The 20,484-nt window shown below is 40.0% G+C and overlaps 2 protein-coding genes across 2 annotated transcripts in view; one reads left to right on the top strand and one right to left on the bottom strand.

Annotated features, from left to right (window-relative positions):
- Positions 1-247: 247 nt before the first annotated feature.
- LOC143026083 (uncharacterized) lies at positions 248-15,546 on the bottom strand. Its single transcript, XM_076186079.1, has 5 exons — positions 15,396-15,546; positions 14,572-14,597; positions 4,613-4,791; positions 1,446-1,824; positions 248-1,363 (listed from the first exon to the last, which is right to left on the bottom strand). The coding sequence occupies exons 1-5, from the start codon at positions 15,544-15,546 to the stop codon at positions 248-250; spliced, it is 1,851 nt and encodes a 616-aa protein (XP_076042194.1).
- A 3,034-nt stretch (positions 15,547-18,580) lies between these two features.
- Positions 18,581-20,484, top strand: part of LOC143026562 (WD repeat-containing protein 13-like) — a 44,229-nt gene continuing 42,325 nt past the window's right edge. The window contains exon 1 of the mRNA XM_076187168.1: positions 18,581-18,653. Within this exon, the coding sequence (XP_076043283.1) occupies positions 18,596-18,653 (58 nt within the window). The 5' untranslated portion in view covers positions 18,581-18,595. The remainder of the gene's footprint in view (positions 18,654-20,484) is intronic.

Genomic DNA, 20,484 nt, shown 5'->3' with positions numbered 1-20,484 from the left:
TCGCTCCCTTGTAAATTGAGTTCAATGCAATGCACCTGTTGATACTATTCTCATCACTAGCCCATGCTTCTAGGAATAACTTGACACTTTTTCCGTTTCCTCCATATTTGACTTCCGCATTCTGCCGATCCATCTCATGACTTGTATTCTCGCAGTGCCTTAGAATGGCTGAACTCATGTCCCTCTTACCGACAGCCCTTTGGTGTTCTTGCAATCTGGTCGATAATCTCTTACCAGTTTCTCCAACCTAATGGGTCTCACAGTCCTTACACCTAACGTCATACACCACACCTATTCGGTCTGCTTGGCTCTCTGTGTCTTTAACTTTGGTCAGGGCTCCGTGTAGTGTATTCCTAGGTTTATGTGCCACATCTATACCATGTTTTCTCGGCAATCTGGCCGCTACCTCAGACACCCCTTTCAAATAAGAAACTGTAACCCGCGGTGCATCTGGTTGTCTTTCGTCTATCTTAACATTCGATTGTCGTGCCGTCCACCTTTTCACCACCAAATTCGGGTAACCGTTGTCCCTGAATACATTCTTCAGGTGGCTCCTCTCTTTTCTCCTGTTATCATCCCTGGAACACACCTTTTCTATCCTAGACCACAGGGTCTTGACCACACTTCTTTTGTGCGCGGCTGGATGACAGCTGTTGTAGTCCAGAAGCCGATCTGCATGGGTGTCCTTCCTGTAAACCCCCGTTGTCAAAGTAGCACCGCTTCTCGTCACCATGACATCCAGAAATGGTAATCGTCCGTTCTCCTCTTTCTCCATTTCAAACTGGTTGGCTTCATTCTTTCCATTCAATAGCTCGAAGAAAGATTCCACTTCCTCTTTCTCCATGATAACAAATACGTCATCGACGAACCTTACCCATAATTTTAATGATGGTGATGCATCCTGCAATATTTCCTCCTCGTAGCGCTGCATGGCCATTTCCGCCAAAACCACTGAGATCGGAGAGCCCATAGGTGTCCCTACCTTTTGATGATATATCTTATCCCTAAACTTGAAAAAGGTCGAGTCCAGACACAAATCGACTATCCCTATCAACTCCTTTGTCGTCAGTTTTTCCTTTTCTAGGAATTCTCGACTGCTCTCCACCGTGGACATGGCAGCCTGCCTTATCAGACCCTGTGGTAATGACGTAAACATAGCTTTAACGTCAAACGACACCAAGCAATCATCCTCTCCCATGTTAATCCCTCTAAGTCTCTCTACGTAGTCCACCGAGTTACTAAGCATCCTCTCTGAGCTTTCCACCACTTGCCTCAGGCGTTTGGCCAAATCCCTCGCCAAGTTGTAGGTAGGCGAGCCCCTGAAAGCAATAATGGGTCTTAGGGGTAGCCCCTCTTTGTGCACCTTAGAGAATCCATAAAACTTGGGGGATCATGGAGTCTCCCGGTCTCATCTTGGACCATTCCCTTTCCGTAATTAACCTTACCTCTTTTAATTTCTTAAATTCACCCTCTACTTTCCTCTGCAACATAGCAGTGGGATCTGCGGGTACTACTTCGTAAGTGTTTTTGTCTTGAAGTAGTGTCGCTGCCTTCTCCTCGTAATCTCCCTTGTCCATAACCACTGTCGATCTGCCTTTGTCACTCGACAGTATCACTATGGACCGATCTCGTCTCAAGCCTGTCAAAGCCTTGGTCTCCTCCGCAGTGAGATTTTGTCCCCACACTGGTCTCCCCAGTGCTCCCACTATGGGCATCCTCGTGTCCTGTTTGCCTTCCTCACTGCACGTCATCAAATTGAGTCCTGTTTCCACCGCAGCCAAGAATTCCTCTTCTCTCACACCTCCTTGCACGAGAAAAAGGTATCTAGGAATGAATGCAAAGAGATGATTGTATGAAAGGGTGATTGTGCCGACGGCTTTGTATGGGGCAAAGACCTGGAATTTAAGAGAGTTAGAGAGGGAAGTTTTGAATGTGTTTGGGATGAATTGTCTGAAAAGTATAGCAGGGGTTACAAGGTTTGGATAGAATGAGAAAAAGATGAAATGAGGAGAACGGGAGTGGATACGGAGGTGGGAGGTGGGGTTGACGAAAGAGTATTGGGATGGTTTGGACACGTAGAAAGAATGAGTGAAGAAAGATTGGTAAAAGATGTGTGGAGGGTGACCGAGGATGAGATGGATGGGTGGGACGTTGAGCCCAAGACCTGATTCTCCAAATTATGATGAGAATCAGGTCGTGGGGTTAACAAGCGACTAAATGAACATAAAAATGATGAAAAAGCCGACAAATTGTCTAACTCCATAGTGATACATGCGGACAAAGATGACTACCTTCCAGACTGGGACAATACAATCCTACTCAAAAAGTATCCACAAAAAGAAAATAAGATAAATAAATGAAGCAGCCTACATTAACACAAATGATAACATTAACCATAGAGAAGGTTTGTAAGATTGGCAAGATTCACAAATGCATCACTAATAAAAGGAAATAAACACACAAATATTCAAAGTCAGGTAACAAGAAGTGATCCGACTATGCATATAAAGCCCCTGTTGTATTTGAGTTGTCAGCTTTTTTTAACAAAACCCTGCGGGTCGAAACGAAGGAACATTAAAATTCTCCCATTAATCCTCGTCTACTTCTTCCACCTTCAGTACCATTCGTCATTGTTTAGTTTATTTAATATATATACATATATATATATATATATATATATATATATATATATATATATATATATATATATATATATATATATATATATATATACACATGTGTGTGTTTAGTTTAAAAAAAATTACATCGACCGTCGTTGTCAACTGGAAGATAATTGGTCATGTACTGCACATTGACCTATTCACTGTAGATTGTAACTTACTAATATCACTAATCCGGCTGCCACCAGGCGATTTCATTCAGCCAAAGAGATCTACGGTCAAGAGGTTAAAAAATCGCAGGAAACATTCAGATTCCACAAACGATGATTAATGAAAAATATTTCGCGAAAGTTGGTAGTCCTGGAATCGTTGCTTTGTTTACACTAAGCCAAGTAGGTAGACATGCGTACCAACTTCCCGGGAGAAAATGTCGAACTTAGTACGTCATCTGATGCTCTTTATTTGATAGCTTTATTCTTATTGCTATTATTTTTTTTATCTATTTATTCATTCACTTCCTATTGTTATTATGATCATCATTATTATCATTAGCATTAATTAATATTAAGATAATTATCATTATTATTATTAACAATTCTACTTGGGGATTAAAAAGTGTAATGAGAAATAGACATTTGGGAATGGATGCTAAGAGGAGTTTGTATGAAGGGGTGATTTTGCCGACAGCACCGTTTGGGGGCAGAAACATGGAACATAAGAGAGGAACTTTAATTGTGTTTGAGATGAAATGCCTGAGAAGTTTTGTAGGGGTTACTAGGCTGGATAGAGTGAGAAACGAGGAGGTGAGGAGGAGAGCGGGGGTGGAAAATGAGTTGGGATATATGGTTGATGAAAGAGTATTGGGATGGTTTGGACACATGGAAAGAATGAGTGAAGAAAGATTAGTAAAAGAAGTGTGGAATGCAGAGGTGGATGGAGCGAACAGGAGAGGCCAGCCGAGGATGAGGTGGATGGACGAGGTAAAAGGGGCGTGAAGAAAGAGGGGGATGTCTGTTGAGGAAGGAAGGGAGAAGACAGAAGATAAGGGTGAGTGTAGAATGGTTGTATATGGATGATGTTGTGATGCATGGAAGGGAGTGGGTGGGGGATAGGGGGTAGGGAGTGGTTATGTGTGAATGATGTTTTGACGCAGCCAGCAGGAATTTCCTTCTCTTTTTCTGCATGAGGGGGGGAGGAGTCGCCGATTAAATTAAGCTACCTTGCTGTGGATGTGCTGTGTCTTGCTGCCTTGCTACTGACCCAGGGCAATAGGCGAGATGCAGGGATGACCCGTCATTCAGGAGGAGCCGAGATAAAAGGGAGGGTGGTGAATGGGAGCGGAGTATGTGGGGGGGGGGGGAGGGATAGGTGCCTCATGGTGCCATTTGGTCCAGGGGAGTGTGGTGAACAGAGTCCCCCACAAGAATATAGTGAGGCATACGTGTATAGTCGCGGGACGTGGGTGAGCAGCCTCTGGTGAGATGGTGTAAGTTACATGTTGTGAAGAAACAGCTGGCCTTCGTCCTTATATTACCATTGTGTAGATTAAGTCCACATTACGCTTGTGAGAGAGACATTTGTATGTTACCAAAAGCACAATTCCGGGCCACGCCCGGCAACTCTGTCCCAGCCAGAGGGATGCTACTTTTCGGTACGTCCCGAGGTTACTTAAGGCGTATGAGGTCAGATCTCAGGGGAGTATCCTTTCTGACTCGGGCCGGCCAACATGCGCTAGTGAACATTCCTTTCTACCAGAATAAAGTGGACAAATCCAAATTTGTGTCAACCTCTCCCGGTGGCACCTAGCCCAGTAACATACATCTCTTGTTACACTGGGCCAGGCCTGGCTCGGAATTGTGCTTTTGGTAACATGCAAATGTCTTCCTCACAAGCGTAATGTGGACTTAATCAACACAATAGTAATATAAGGCCGAAAGCCAGCTGTTTCTACACCACATATAACTTACACAATCTCACCAGAGGCTTCTCACCCACGTCCCGCGACTATACACGTATGCCTCACTATATTCTTGTGGGGGACTCTGTTCACCACATCAGCCCCCTTCCCCTGCGAAGTGTGGGAAGACGTCAGCGTGTCCGACGGGGTCGACTTTGCGGTCAGGGCAGCCTCGGAGCCCGACCGCCGACCCATCCTAGGTCGACGCTCGCACTAACCAGAATAAAACCAGAAAACACACTTGAGCTTCATTCACTCCCTCGTCACTATAGTCCAAGTAGCGTTCGCGTAATGTTACAGGGGGGCCAACGGGGCTCCCAAGGATGAGGGACGACGGAGGTTCCCCCCGGGGAGGAAGGAGGCGGGGGCGGGGAGGGGGGATTGCCTCATCCTGGGACTGACTGGCACTACCGTGATTGGGGATTAGGGCGTCAAAGCTTAAACGGGAGATGGGAAAGGGTAAAGGCGGGGAGGGGGAGAGGGGGTGGGGGAAGGGAACTGCGAGAAAGGAGGGAGTAGTGATTAATGGACTGTGGCGGGAGGAGGAGGAGGAGGAGGAGGGAGAGTGGGGGAGGAGGAGGAGGAGTGGGAGGAGGGAATCATTCATGATGCAACACGGAAGTGGAAATATGGACTCCCCTTGTGGATTTAGGAGGAGGAGGAAGGAGGGCATTTGAAGGAGTGGAAATGGAAGAAGAGCTACAAGAGGATAGGTAGAAGGAGAGAAAGGGGGGAGGATGAGGAGAAGAAGAAAGAGGAGGAAGAGGATGCAAAAAAGGAGGAGGAGGAAGAGGAGTAGGGTTAGGGTTAGGAAGAGGAGGGACAAGTGGAAAAGGAAGATGAGAAAGAAGAAGAGGAGGAAGAAGACGAAGATGAAGAAGAAGAGGAAGATGAGGAAGAGGAGGAAGAGGAGGAAGAAGAAGACGAAGAAGAAGAGGAAGATGAGGAATAGGAGGAAGAAGAAGACGAAGAAGAAGAGGAAGATGATGAAGAGGAGGAAGAAGAAGACGAAGAAGAAAAAAAAAAAAAAAGCAAAATTACCCAATTAAAAAAAAAAAAAAAAAAAAAAAATCCACCCAAGGTCTCTTCTACTCCATCTTGTTGTCGCTACATCCCCGATTGGAATAGTTTGCCATTCCCGGGGTCCAGGTGCCTCCCCCCCACAGGAGTAAAATATTCGTTATTCATTCGTTTATTTATTCATTTGCGTATTTATTGTTTCGTTTATTTAAACATTTATTCATTTATTTATTTATTTATTGTTTTTTAAGGAGCAGTACAGTAGCTTCGATACTTTAATGATATTATTCTGGATTTCGAAGATTGTTTACAATGATCAAGGTGGTGTTCCATCTTGATCCTTAGACTCGTAGATCCGAGTTCAAATCCTAAACGGTTACCAGAAATCGCCATTTGTACTCTCCTAGTACCCAAGGCAAAGGTTTTAGTTCCGATCGCACTAAGCACTAAGTTCATTTGCGTTTGGTAAAAAATAAACAAATAAATAGAATAAATAAACAATTAAACAAATAAACAAATAACAAATAAGCAAATGAATAAATGAATAAATAAATAAATAAATAAATAGATAAAACAAAATAGTAAAGTCCATTAAGGTGACAAAAGTAAGGTGACTAAGGTGGGAGAGGTGTGCCCCCCCCCTCCCACAACCCCTTAATTAGGGTCCCGTATGTCAAAGGCCTGAAGACGGTCGAATAACGCCTTTCGGGGGGACGAGGGGGAAACGTCCTTACGCACTCCTGACAAAAGGGTCAAAAGACCATTCACACACACACACACACACACACACACACACACACACACACACACACACACACACACACACACACACACACACACACACACACCTTGTCTCAAATAGCAAATATAATTACATTAAGAATAATGATAATAGTAACGATGATAACAATGATGATAATATTAATAATGATGATAATGATAATAATAGCAATAATGATGTTGATAATGATAATAATAGTAATAATAATAATAATTATAATAATAATAATAATAATAATAATAATAATAATAATAATAATAATAATAATGATAAAAATAATAATAATAATAATAATAATGATGATGATGATAATAATAGTAATAATGATATTAGTAATAATAATAATGATAATAATAATAATAATAATAATAATAATAATAATAATAATAATAATAATAATAATTATAATAATAATAATAATAATAATAATAACAATAATAATAATAATAATAATAATAATAATAATGATAATAATGATAATAATAACAATAATATTAATAATAATAATAGTAATAATAATAATAATAGTAATAATGATAATGATAACAATAACAATAATAATAATAATAATAATAATAATGACAATGATAATAATAATGAAGCGAAAAACAAACCAAATAGATAACTCAATGAGTAAATGAATGAATGGATAAAGGCCAAAGGGAAAGGACGCCAACAGACGACTCCATTCAGCTCAAGGTCGCCCCCCCCCTCCCTGAAGTCACCTCGATCCAAGCCTCCCCCACTCCTTCGGGCGAATCAAGTCCTCTGGCGTCATTCAGACAAGTGAGGAGAAATAGTCAATAAATTGAGAGAGAGAGAGAGAGAGAGAGAGAGAGAGAGAGAGAGAGAGAGAGAGAGAGAGAGAGAGAGAGAGAGAGAGAGAGAGAGAGAGAGAGAGAGAGAGAGAGAGAGAGAGAGAGAGAGAGAGAGAGAGAGAGAGAGAGAGAGAGAGAGAGAGAGAGAGAGAGAGAGGAAATATTACAATCTGTGGATTTGGAGTGAGGGGCTGACGGGGGGACGGTTTAAAGGAGAGGATGGAGTTGAGAAGAGAGGGAAGAAGGGGGAGGAGGAGGAAGAGGAGGAGGGGAGGAGGAAAAAAAAAGAGGAGGAAATGGAAGAGGAGAAGGAGAAAGAAGAGGAAGATGAATACGAAGAAAGAGAAGAAGAGAGGAAAAGTGAAGGGAAAGGATGAGGAGAGGAAACATAGAGAAGAAAGAAGAACAGGAGGAAGAGGAGGGAAAGGGAAAGAGGATCAGGAAAAAGAGAATGACAGGGAAAAAGAGGAGGAGGAGAAGGAGGAGAAGGAAAATGAGGAGGAGGAGATGAAGAAGATGAGAGGATGGAAAGGGAGAAGGAAAATGAAAATGAAGATGAGGGGAAGGAGAGCGATGAGAAGGAGGAGAAAGAGAAGTAGAAGAAAGATTAGGAGGAGGAGAAAGTGGAGGAGGAGGAGGGGGAGAAAGATGAGAAGGAAAAGGGAGAGAAGGAGAAAAAGAGGGAGGGAGGAAAAGGTGGAAGTGGAGGAGGAGGAGGGGGAGGAAAATGAAAACGAAAAGACAGATGAGGAGGAGAAAGAGAAAGAGAAGGAGGGAGGAGGAGAAGAAGGAGGGAGAAGGGGAGGAGAAGGAGAAGGAAGAGAAGAAGGAGGAGGAGGGTAGGTGTAGTAAGTCGGGGGAGTGGAGGAAGGGAGGGAGGGAGGGAGGGGGGCAGGGAGGGGGGCAGGGAGGGGAGATGAGGGGGTGTTAGGTGGAGGCAAACGAGGAGGAGGAGGAGGAGGAGGAGGAGGAATGGAGCGGGAGGAAGGAGGAGACCGGTACTCCTCCGGTCTCCTCCTTGGTAGAGGAGGAGAGGATTGGTACTCCGGTACTGCTTTATGTACCAGATTTGGAAGACTCCTCCCCCCCCCCCACGACACACACACCAAAATAAACGAATGAATAAAAAAATGAAATACATAAATTAAATAAAACGCATAGATGAAAAATAAACACAAGTGATAATAGTAATAATAATAATAATAATAATAATAATAATAATAATAATAATAATAATAATAATAATAATAATAATAACAATAATGATAATAATAATGATAATAATAATAATAATAATAACAATAATAATAATAATAGTAAAAATAGTAATAATAGTAATAATGATAATAATAATAACAATAATAATGATAATATTTATGATAATAATAATAGTAGTAATAATAATAATGATAATAATAATAATAATAATAATAATAATAATAATAATAATTAATAATAATAATAATAATAATAATAATAATAATAATAATAATAATAATAATAATAATAATAATAATAATAATAATAATAATAATAATAATAATAATAATAATAATAATAATAATAATAACAATAATAATAATAATAGCTATGATGATGATATGGTTTAACGTCACACACTCCCCCCCCCCCTTATCGGGAGGCTAGGACGGTGCCCCTCACAGAGGGCTTTGTAGCGTGGAATTTAATGAGCCATGCCCTTGGTTGAACTTCGCCGGTGGCAGGATTCAAACCGCCCTCACCTCGACCTTCGCTGCAAATATCGACCCCCTAACCCGCTCAGCCAACGAGCTTCCTAACAATAATAAATGATAACAATAATAATAATAATAATGATGATAATAATAATAATAATAATAATAATAATAATAATAATAATAATAATAATAATAATAATAATAATAATAATAATAATAATAATAATAATAATGATAATAATAATAATAATAATAATAATAATAATAATAATGATAATAAGAATAAAAATAAGAATAATAGTAATAATAATAGTAATAATTATAATAGTAATGATAATAATAATGATAATAATAATAATAATAATAATAATAATAATAATAATAATAATAATAATAATAATAATAATAATAATAATAATAATAATAATGATAATAATAATAGTAACAATAATAACAATACACACATACATATACCAAAGGCTTTTTCCCCCTTATAAGGTCACAACTTAAAGCTACAATTACAACACCAAACTAGCTACAGAAAAAACTTCCTACCTGCAAGAATAAAAGAACCGTGGAACAAACTGAGCCAAGAAACCATTAGTGCCAAAACCTTAGAATCTTTTAAAAGTAAAATCGCGAAAGAATTGTCTACTAGAGAAGACCTCTACAAGTACAAATTTTCCTGCTGACATCTCGATGCTTAGGGGCTGCAACCTGCACACTAACACCACTACAGCATCACACCTTGGTATGTGGTCTTATTACCCTTCGGGGTACCTAATGGCCAATACTAAAGGTAAATACTAAAGGTAAATAAAAACCACTCCCACCCATTCCATCCTTATCATACTCCACTCCCCTCCACCCTCTTCCCTCCCTCTTATCTTGGCACCTCCTGGATGACGGGTTATCCCTGCATCTCCCCACTGCCATGGGTCAGAAGCAGTGTCACAAGACACAGCACATTCACAGCAAGGACGCTTCATTAAATCGGTGACCCCCCCCTCTCCGCCCCCTCATGCAGAAAAGGAGAAGACGGGGGAAATCCCTTTGGGCTGCATCAAATTATTTTTCACACATACTCCCTCATCCCCCACCCATTCCACCTCATGCATCACAGCATTATCCATATACGACCATTATCCATTCACCCCTATCTTCTGTCCACTCCCGTCCTTCCTCAACAGACATTCCCCTCTTCCCCAAAGCACCTTTTACCCCATCCATCCATCTCATCCTAGGTCGACCCCTCATATTCACTCCTTCCACCTCTGCCCTCCACACCTTTTTTACTAGTCTTTCTTCACTCCTTCTTCCCATGTGTCCAAACCATCCTAATATTCTTTCATCAACCCTATCTCCCAGCTCCCTTTCCACCCCCGTTCTCCTCCTCACCTCCTCATTTCTCACTCTATCCAGCCTAGTAACCCCTATCATACTTCTTAGGCACCTCATCTCAAACACATTCAAACTCCTCTCTTCCTCTCTTATCTTCCATGTTTATGCCGCATACAGTGCTGTCGGCACAATCACGCCTTTATACAATCTCCTCTTAGCATCCATTCCCAAATGTCTATTTCTCATTACACTTTTTAATCCACCAAGGCATTTACTCGCTTCTCTCAATCTACATTCTACCTCCACCTCCACTCCTCCCTTTCCTGCCACATTCACATCCAAGTACCTAAAACTATCCACTACCTTCAGTCTCTCTCCCTTAATACTCACTTCCAGTCTACTGCCACTTTCTCCTCTTGTAGTAGTAGTAGTAGTAGTAGTAGTAGTAGTAGTAGTAGTAGTAGTAGTAGTAGTAGTAGTAGTAGTAGTAGTGATAATAATAATAATAATAATAATAATAATAATAATAATAATAATAATAATAATAATAATGATAATAATGATAATAATAATAATAATAATAATAATAATAATAATAATAATGATAATAATGATAATAATAATAATAATAATAATAATAATAATAATAATAATAATAATAATAATAATAATAATAATAATAATAATAATAATAATAATAATAATAATAATAATAATAATAATAATAATAATAATAATAATAATAATAATAATAATAATTCAATAACATCTGAGGAATAAAAGGTCAAATACAGTAGTGAGGATTTGTTGACGTCAGTGGTAAACTGGCGACAGAGGTCACGTGATAGGCGGGTGAAGGGATGAGGTGGGGTCGGGGTGGGGGTGATTCACGAACCAACTGAATTGCTCAATCTTTGGTCATGGATGCCACCAGGAGATTTTATTCTTCCCAGGGAAACTGAGAAACGTACCCACGAGAATATACACACACATAGATATATATAAACCTACATGCATATACACACATACATACTCGTAAATAGAAAACAATAATGGAAATAATACAATACAGGACATATACAGGACGCGTACAGTAAACAGGACGTTCATAGGATGCCTGTAGTAAACAGTAAAAACATGGATAGGATACAGGTCACATATAGGACGCGTACAGATCCCCCCCCAGCACATAAACAGTAAACAGGACATGCAAAGGACCTTCACGGGGCGTACAAAGGATGCCTATAGAAAATTATAATAAAAGCAATAACAGTATACAGGGCCCGTACAGGCCCCCACCCTCCCTCGCCCCGTCCACGACATAAACAGTAAACAGGACGTAGTTGCCAGGACGGAAGGGCGAAGATCGCTCCGGGAGCGACAAAGCTCCTTCTGTGTTCCTTTTGGCCCCCAGCTGCGTCAACTCACCGTTTCCTTCGTCTCCGCTCGCTTGCTAGCTGGCTTGCTAGCTCGCGCCACTAACTTGCTATCTCGCGCCGCTGCTGCTTCGTACTAGGACTGGTCCTGCTGGAAGTCCAGCTTCGGAAGTCCTCTGGAAGTACTGGGGAAAATGGTATCTAACGTGTTTGTCTTTAACGGGGAGTGTCGTAGCAGAGTTGAGGGGTTAGTAGTTTCCGTTAAAAACGAGTTTAACCGTCTTTTTTCGAATGAGGATGAGTCTCCGGTTCGTTAGAGAATACTGTATGCCTCTGGTCCGTAGGGGTGTAAGTAACCCCCCCCCCTTAAAATAAATGTAATATAAAACTTGGTAGTCATTATCCCGGAGAGGCCCCATACCTATGTATTACTGTTTTTTTTTCAGCGTTAAATTGAATCACTAAGGATCCACTATCACTAGATCTCGGTCATTGGTCTTACTAAACGTGGCGGCACACTAGGCAGTTCTTGTTAGCATGCTACTTGCTTTTGCTACTTCGTTTGAGTAGAAACAACTTCGGTGACGATATATATATTTTTTTTTCTTCAAATTTCCAAACGTCAAATTCCTCCTGCGTCACAGAGCGAGAAGCTGAATGACGTACCAAGAGAAGTCAAACCTAGAATACGAATGTGAGACACAGAATTGTTAAGATGTTCTTATTACGGAAGTCTAAAAATATTGTTACCGAAGTCGTTTCTACTCAAACGGAGTAGCAAAAGCAAGTAGCATGCTGGCCTAGTGTGACGCCACCTAGCGGAAGTTCTGTAGCTCCCCCCTCCCGTGGGCGTAGGTTGAAAATCAATGCCTGAGACGAATAAAATCGTCTGGCAACATGATAAACACTTGTTGAATGGTCTGATGTGACAATAACCTGTGTCACACGCGTGTCCTTTACGTGTTATACGTGTCATACGCTTGTCACTTTCCGAAGTATCATAAACGTTCACCAGGAATAATGTGTGTGTATATATATATATATATATATATATATATATATATATATGTGTGTGTGTGTGTGTGTGTGTGTGTGTGTGTGTGTGTGTGTGTGTGTGTGTGTGTGTGTGTGTGTGTGTGTGTGTGTGTGTGTATTTACCTAGTTATATTATGCGGAAAGAGAGCTATGCTCGTGGTGACCCGTCTTTGTATCTTTCAGCATCAAGTTTTTTCTTAAAATCTTGAATAGTATGAGCACACACTGTTTCTTTATATAAGTTATTTCATATATCCAGCACTCTGTGTGGGAAGCTATTCTTTTTCCGATTTCCTCTGTAGTTGTCCTTTTTGAGTTTCTTTTCATGACCTCTTGTTTTTCCACTGTCATTTTTTAGTAAATATTTTCTGTCAAGGATTTCCATTCCTTTCATGATTCTAAATATAGTCAGCAGATCACCTCTTTCTCTTCTCTGCTCTAGTGTTGGTAGTTCTAATTTCGATAATCTTTGTTCGTATGTTAATTTGGAGAGCTGGTGCCAACTTTGTTGTTGCTCTCTGTATTCTTTCTAGTTTCTTTATATTCTTTTTAGTACTGGGTGACCATAGTGTCGCTGCATATTCCAGTTTAGGTCTAATCAATGTGACTAATATCTTTAATAATTTCTTCATCCAAGTATTCAAATGCCACTTTCATCGACCTTAGTAGGTTGTAGTTTTCAGACTATTTTGTTTATATGTCAATCCGGTGTCATGTCTTTGCTGTTTATCACACCAAAGTCCCTTTCCGAGTGCACTCTTTTTTTATTTCTTTTTCACCAATTTTGTATTTTTTTTTTTAATTCTGCTTTTGCTTTTTCCTAACTCCATTATGCTACACTTCTTGATATTAAAGTTCACTTCCCACTTTTGATTCCATTTCCAGATTTTGTCCAGGTCTGATTGTAATGAGTCACAGTTCTCTTCTGTTGATACTTTCTTTAATATTTTTGCGTCATCTGCGAAGAAATTCATATAACATTTAACTCCTTCGTCCATGTCGTTTATGTATATGGCAAACATGATTGGATTCAGCACTGACCCTTGTGGAACACCACTTATCATTTCTTCTCATTTCGAGTATTTGTCTCTAATTACTACCCTCATTTTTCTCCCAGTCAGGAAATCTTTCATCCATTCTAATAAATTACCTGCAATGCCACCTATTGATTCTAATTTTCCTATTAATTTCTTGTGTGGTACTTTGTCAAATGCCTTTTGTAGATCTAGATAGGCACAGTCTGCCCATCCATCTCTCTCATCTATTATATCTATTAGTCTTGAATAGAAGCAGATTAGGTTTGTTGTACATGATCTTCCCTGTCTAAACTCAAATTGACTCGGGTTTAGTGTGTATGCGTGTGTGTGTGTGTGTGTGTGTGTGTGTGTGTGTGTGTGTGTGTGTGTGTGTGTGTGTGCGCGCCTGTGTGTGTGTGTGTGTGTGTGTGTGTGTGTGTGTGTGTGTGTGTGTGTGTGTGTGTGTGTGTGTGTGTGTGTGTGTGTGTGTGTGTGTGTGTGTGTATGTAATTTATTCGCTTATGCATTGAGTAAACAAGACATATACTAATACTAAAACAAGTGGTGCCAGGTATTCCTAACCTCGCCCGGCACATTAATGTCGCACTGTGTTCTACCATGGTTAAGGTCGAATGGTGTGACCTTAAGTTTAACTTTATAAGGTCACTCAGACCTTACATGAAAACCATATACAACTTGCAATAGGGGGTTTGAAAACCTCTCTAAATACACTTTCTGAGTTAAGTCCTTTCTATGCATGTGACCTTAATTTTGATATTCTAAGGTCACTCAAAGTGAAGGACCTTTACGTCAAATGAAAGACCATATGCAATTTGATATAGGATAGTACTTATGAAAATTTTCTATGTAATTATTATTACTCAAGGTCCTCCTTGATAAATAAATTACCTTAAATCTGATTATATTTATGGCCACTTAAAGACAAAGACCTTAAGGTCAATATGCGCATAATGGTCACTTGATCAGTGACCTTGACCTTGACGGAGTAATCGGAGGTGTGGTGGCCTCGTATTCCTTTAGTTGTGGGTTCGAATCCCGCACTCTTCTCCGATTCCCAACACTGTTACCTGCCCTATGATAGGGCTGAGGTGACAGCTTCGGCCGCAGCTACTCAGCGCCTCCTGGCATAGGCTCCCCCACATTGATCACCTAATATGATTTCAAACAAATGATCTTGAAAAAATATTTTACATTAATGTGATGTAATTTCGGTACTGGTTCGGCTGTCCGGGTTCGAGTCTCGCCCCGGGCTGAAATAATTTCAGTATCGCTGCGCTGCGAGTCGTTATTCCACCTCTCGTGGGCGGGAAGTTGGGTGTGTGTGTGTGTGTGTGTGTGTGTGTGTGTGTGTGTGTGTGTGTGTGTGTGTGTGTGTGTGTGTGCGTGTAAGGTCACAGCATTACCCAAAAGATCGGTCATATACGAGCTCTGAGCTCTCTTCCGGGAGGGTAATAGCTGTCGATCACGAGTCCAACACGTGATCCAAGACCATGGTGAATCACACACACACAACTCTTCCATACTAATTAGCACTATACCCTTCATCCTGACTGCCGTCAGGCGATTTTATTTATAGCCGCCACCCCAAAACGTTTGAAGACGAGGTTTAAGCCCTGTTCACACTAGCGGTTGGAACCGCGCGGAAACCGCGGCGGTACCATATAGTCAAGGAAAAACCGTGCGGTTGTGTGTGAATGCATCCATGGACTTACACTGTAACCACGGCGGTGGAAACCGCTGATGTGAACAGGGACTTCGATTCCAAATGTACCATTGCCGACACTGAAACTGACCCACGCCACAGTGTATTTCAGGATACAGTAGGTCTCTTGTTAATACAACTGATTTATGTCTAACAGACATGTATTAATACAACAAGAGATGTAGTGGCATTGATCTGATAGGTCATTGGGGCAGTTCTGTATGTCCGAACTATAGAAGGATATGCGTGGATGATAAAGCACACACACACACACACACACACACACACACACACACACACACACATACACACACACACGCACGCACACGCACGCACGCACACACACACACACACGAGTAAAGTAAAGCATCACAAAGTTTCGCTCATCAAGTTGTCCTTAACAATTTGCAAGACAAAATTCCGCTAAAATAAATAGATGAATAAATGAAAAATAAAATAATTAATAAAGAATAAAAACCAATAAAAGTGATAATAATCAAATAGAATAGATGAATAGATAAAATAATATTTTTCTTCTGTATTTACGAGAACGTCAATATCTGTACATGTATATGTGTGTATGTGTAAGTGTGTGTGTTTGTGTATATTTTTCGCTCATGCGTGACCACCCGCATGTGCTTACGTGCGCGCGCACATGCTCGCGGGTTGTGCACTCGTGCGCATGTGCGTATGTATGCATATGGTGTGTGTACATGTACGTTCGAGTATGTATGACCTCAGATGTTGTGTGTGTGTGTGTGTGTGTGTGTGTGTGTGTGTGTGTGTGTGTGTGTGTGTGTGTGTGTGTGTGTGATTCACCATTCACCATTGTCTTGGATCACGTGTTGGACTCGTGATCGACAGTTATTAACCTCCCGGATGAGAGCTCAGAGCTCGTATGACCAATCTATGGGTAATACTGTGACCTTACACGCACGTGTGTGTGTGTGTATTTACCTAGTTGTAATATACTGGAAGGGAGCTATGCTCGTGGTGACCCGTCTTTGTATCTCTCCGTATCAAGTTTTATCTTAAAATCTTGTACATTGTTTGCACATACTGTTTCGTTGTCTAATTTGTTCCATATATTTATCGCTCTGTGTGCCAATACAGATCCTTGCGGTTCTCCACTGATCACCTCTTTCCAATCTGAATATTTTTCTCTGAGCACTACTATCATCTTTCTACCAGTCAGGAAGTCCTCCATCCATTTTAGTAGGTTCCCTTGTATTCCTCCTATGTGTTCCAGTTTTTTTTTTTTAGTAATTTTCTGTGTGGTACTTTGTCAAAAGCTTTTTGCAAGTCTAGGAAGGCACAATCAGCCCATCCATTTCTTTCTTGCACTATGTCTATTAGTCTTAAGTAGAAGCATATTAAGTTTGTGGTGCATGATCTTCCTTGTCTGAACCCAAATTGTCTTGGGTTTATTATGTTGTTGTCTTCCAGATGTTTTACCCATCTATTCTTGATGATTTTCTCACAAATTTTGGCTATAGTGCTTGTTAGTGATACTGGCCTATAGTTGGTGGGTTCTTCCTTGTTTCCTCCTTTATATATTGGTACAATGTTAGCATTTTTCCAGTCTTTAGGTATCTTTCCTTCTTTGAGTGAGCTATTTATTATGTTGTGTATTTTGTCCGTTAGTTCTTCTTTGCATTCCTTTAGAATCCAATTTGCAATACCATCTGGGCCATGTGATTTTCTGACGTCAAGTTTTGATAGGTGTTCTGATATTTCTTTTTGTGTTGTTGTAAACTCACTCATGTGGGGAGATTGCTTGTTATTATCTTCGTCCCAATTTTGTATTTTCTCTCTGGTGAAGACGGATTTAAAGTGATTGTTCATGACTTCGGCCATTTCTAATTCTTCTGTGTATTCTATATTTCCTTGGCGTAGTTTCACCATTTCCTGTTTGTTTTTAAGTTTACCATTCACATATCGATAGAATAGTTTGGGTTGATCTTTGCATTTATCTATAATATCCTTTTCATGGTTCCTTTTCTCCTCTCTTCTCACATTAACATACTCATTTCTATAGTTTATATAAATTTGCCATTTACTAGGTTTTTTATCTTTTCTCCACCTTTTCCAAGCTTTGTCCCTTCTGTCTTTTGCCTCACTGCATCTTTTGTTGAACCAACGTTTGATGTACTCTCTCTCGCTTTTGTCTTGGTACATGCCTGTTTACCCCTTCATTATAATTTTCCATCAGTATATTCCATTTCTCATCCACTTTTGTCTCTTCCATATATAATTTATCCCAGTTTGCATTCCGGAAGAATATCTTTAGTTTTGCAAAGTCCGTTTTGTTGTACATCAATCTTCCTTTCCTATGCTTTTCATTTCTCTACATGTCTATTTCTTCCTTTAGTACAGTTTCGATGAGTATATGGTCACTCTTTCCGATTGGTGTCTTGTAATGTATTTTGTCCACAATTTCAGGTTCTGTTGTAAATATTAAATCTAGTTTCGACGGCTCTTCTCTCTCTCTCTCTCTCTCTCTCTCTCTCTCTCTCTCTCTCTCTCTCTCTCTCTCTGTGTGTGTGTGTGTGTGTGTGTGTGTGTGTGTGTGTGTGTGTGTGTGTGTGTGTGTGTGTGTGTGTGTGTGTGTGTGTGTGTGTGTGTGTGTGTGTGTGTGTCTCATGGGGAGACTACAAATCGAGTCTGATTGGTTGATAGAGAAAATGTTTCAGTCTATCATTGTCGCCTGTCGGTGTGTTGATTCTGTCGAGCTTCTAGGTATACGTGAGGGGTACATTTGGGTAAAAATGTTTCCCCTGGTAATATCTACCTGATAGATTATATATATATGTATATATATATATATATATATATATATATATATATATATATATACACACACACACATATATATATATACACACACACACACACACACACACACACACACACACACACACACATAAAGTACATATTTCAATTTGTTTTCTCATCTGAGGCAAAAAATCCAACGTTTTCTTTTTTGTCCAACTCCATTACAGAAAACGGGAAATTTGTTTTCCCACATGCACAACACCGGATGGAGATGCGTTGTCCCGGTGGTTAGCGTGCTCAGCTCACGCTCCGATGGTCGAGAAGTCGAGTCGTATGAATAACATCACCGGGCGTTAACCAAAAGAAAATATTAAGAGACGAAATTGTCACCTTTGCCCTACGTACTTGGCTTGTCACCTTGGAGAGGCATGAGGGATGTATCGCCTCCCTGGGGTCCTGCAGAGTATAGTGGATCATCAGGGCCCCGACATTGGTAAGTGCCGCCCCCCCCCCACACCATCACCTTCCACATCTGATGGTCACTAGCACGATTCACATGTGACATTCATCCACAAAACAACGTTTATACACACATCATTCATACACACGACTCATGATAGATAAACCATGCATTAAAAGCACGTTAGGAGGAATTTGCTTTACCTTCTTTTCACCAAAAGTGCCGCCCTCCCTAAACGTGCCACCCCGGGGCATTGACCACCCCTGCCTCTCCCCTTGTCGGTGCCCTGTGGACCATTATTAATTATCTCGCTTAGCTAATTATTCCTAGATAATAAATTTATTTTATCTACCACCTGGCGATGTTTTCATTCATTTATTCATTCTTTTTACCAATTTATGCTTATATTTAGTTTCTAATTTGTTTATTTATTTATTTTACTGAGGACCATCCAAACATTCATAGATGCAAGCAAAATAATTCAAATCATATATAATGCAAAGCGAGGGAGAAGAGTGTCACCGCTTATTCTATTGATGACGTCATGTCGCTGTGGACTTGTGCCAACTGAGTCACACGACCAGATACGGAAGTACACGTAACAGAATTGTCACACAAACGAATTATTTGGTCATTGCATCCATTGTCGAATGACTATTTATGGCACAAATTGCATGAACCGACAGTCAAACCCAACTTTCTTTATTTTAATTCGTAGGATTTTTTTCACTATTACTTTATTGAATAGTGTTTCTAAAGTTTTGTCGTCTACTTGCATTTCTTAAAAATATTTTGTACCCGCGTAAGTGTATACATTTCCCAAAGAAAGGACCTGGCCGATTGATTAAAGATTTCTCTTCACTAATAAATCTTAAGATCTAACTTGACCAATGGTTGCCATATATTTACTATAAAAAATTGACCGAGTTTATTTTTGGCGCCATTTCTAGAGGCCTTCCCTGTGACATAAAAGGCGGAAATTGAACCAAGAACACAACTCAGGGCCTACGTGACCCACACAGAACCCTAGTTATATTCTTAGATGACTTTAGATGGAATGATATAATTACGCGCGATTTATCCTTACCATGAGCATCTTGCACAAAATTATAAATCTTCTGTAGCTATATTTACACCAAATTCAATTTTACCTTGTGCATGTGCTTGTGTGTGTGTGTGTGTTCGTGAGTGTACCTGTGTGAGTGTTTTCTGTGTGTATGTGTGTGTGCGTGCTTGTGTACGTGTGTATTCGTATGAGTGTTCATACGTGCACCTGTGTAAGCGTTATATGTGTGGGTGTATGTGTGGGTGTTCGTGCGTGTACCTGTTAAGTGTTTTGTGTGTATTTACCTAGTTGTATTTTACGGGAAGGGGAGCTATGCTCGTGATGTCCCGTCTTCATATATAATTTTATCTAGACTGTTTTTAAATTCATGTACTGTTTTTGCACACACCACTTTTTCGTCCAACTTGTTCCAGATGTCTATTACTCTGTGGGGAAAGTTGTTCTTTTTCAGGTCTCTTCTATAACTGTCTTTCTTGATTTTATTTCCGTGTCCTCTTGTATCTCTACTATCCCATTTTATTAGATCCTCTCTATCAATAGTTTCTATGCCTTTCATGATTCTATAAATAGTTATCAAGTCTCCTCTCTCTCTTCTTTGCTCTGATGTCTGTAGCTCAAGTTTTGCTAGTCTCTCTTCATATGATAGTTCTGAGAGTGTTGGTGCCAATTTTGTAATTGCTCTTTGTATTCTTTCAAGTTTTGTTATACATTTTTTTGTACTTGGTGACCACGTCGTCGCTGCATACTCCAATCTTGGTCTTATCAAAGTGACTAGTATTTTCCTCACCATTTCTTCAT

The sequence above is a fragment of the Oratosquilla oratoria genome, chromosome 6, assembly GCF_046742065.1.
Source record: "Oratosquilla oratoria isolate Oo_2021 chromosome 6, ASM4674206v1, whole genome shotgun sequence".
In the NCBI taxonomy this organism is placed as follows: Eukaryota; Metazoa; Arthropoda; class Malacostraca; order Stomatopoda; family Squillidae; genus Oratosquilla; species Oratosquilla oratoria.
The sequence above is the reverse complement of the archived record's forward strand: the minus strand, read 5'-3'. Positions and strand labels throughout refer to the sequence as shown.

Coding starts and splice junctions, on each gene's coding strand:
- LOC143026083 (XM_076186079.1), bottom strand. CDS start 15,546: ATGTCTGTTAGACATAAATCAGTTGTATTAACAAGAGACCTACTGTAT. Junction 14,598..15,395: donor TCCACCGCCGTGGTTACAGT/GTAAGTCCATGG, acceptor TTTGTCTTTAAG/TGGCCATAAATATAATCAGA. Junction 1,364..1,445: donor AATTTAAGAAATTAAAAGAG/GTAAGGTTAATT, acceptor GGATTCTCTAAG/GTGCACAAAGAGGGGCTACC.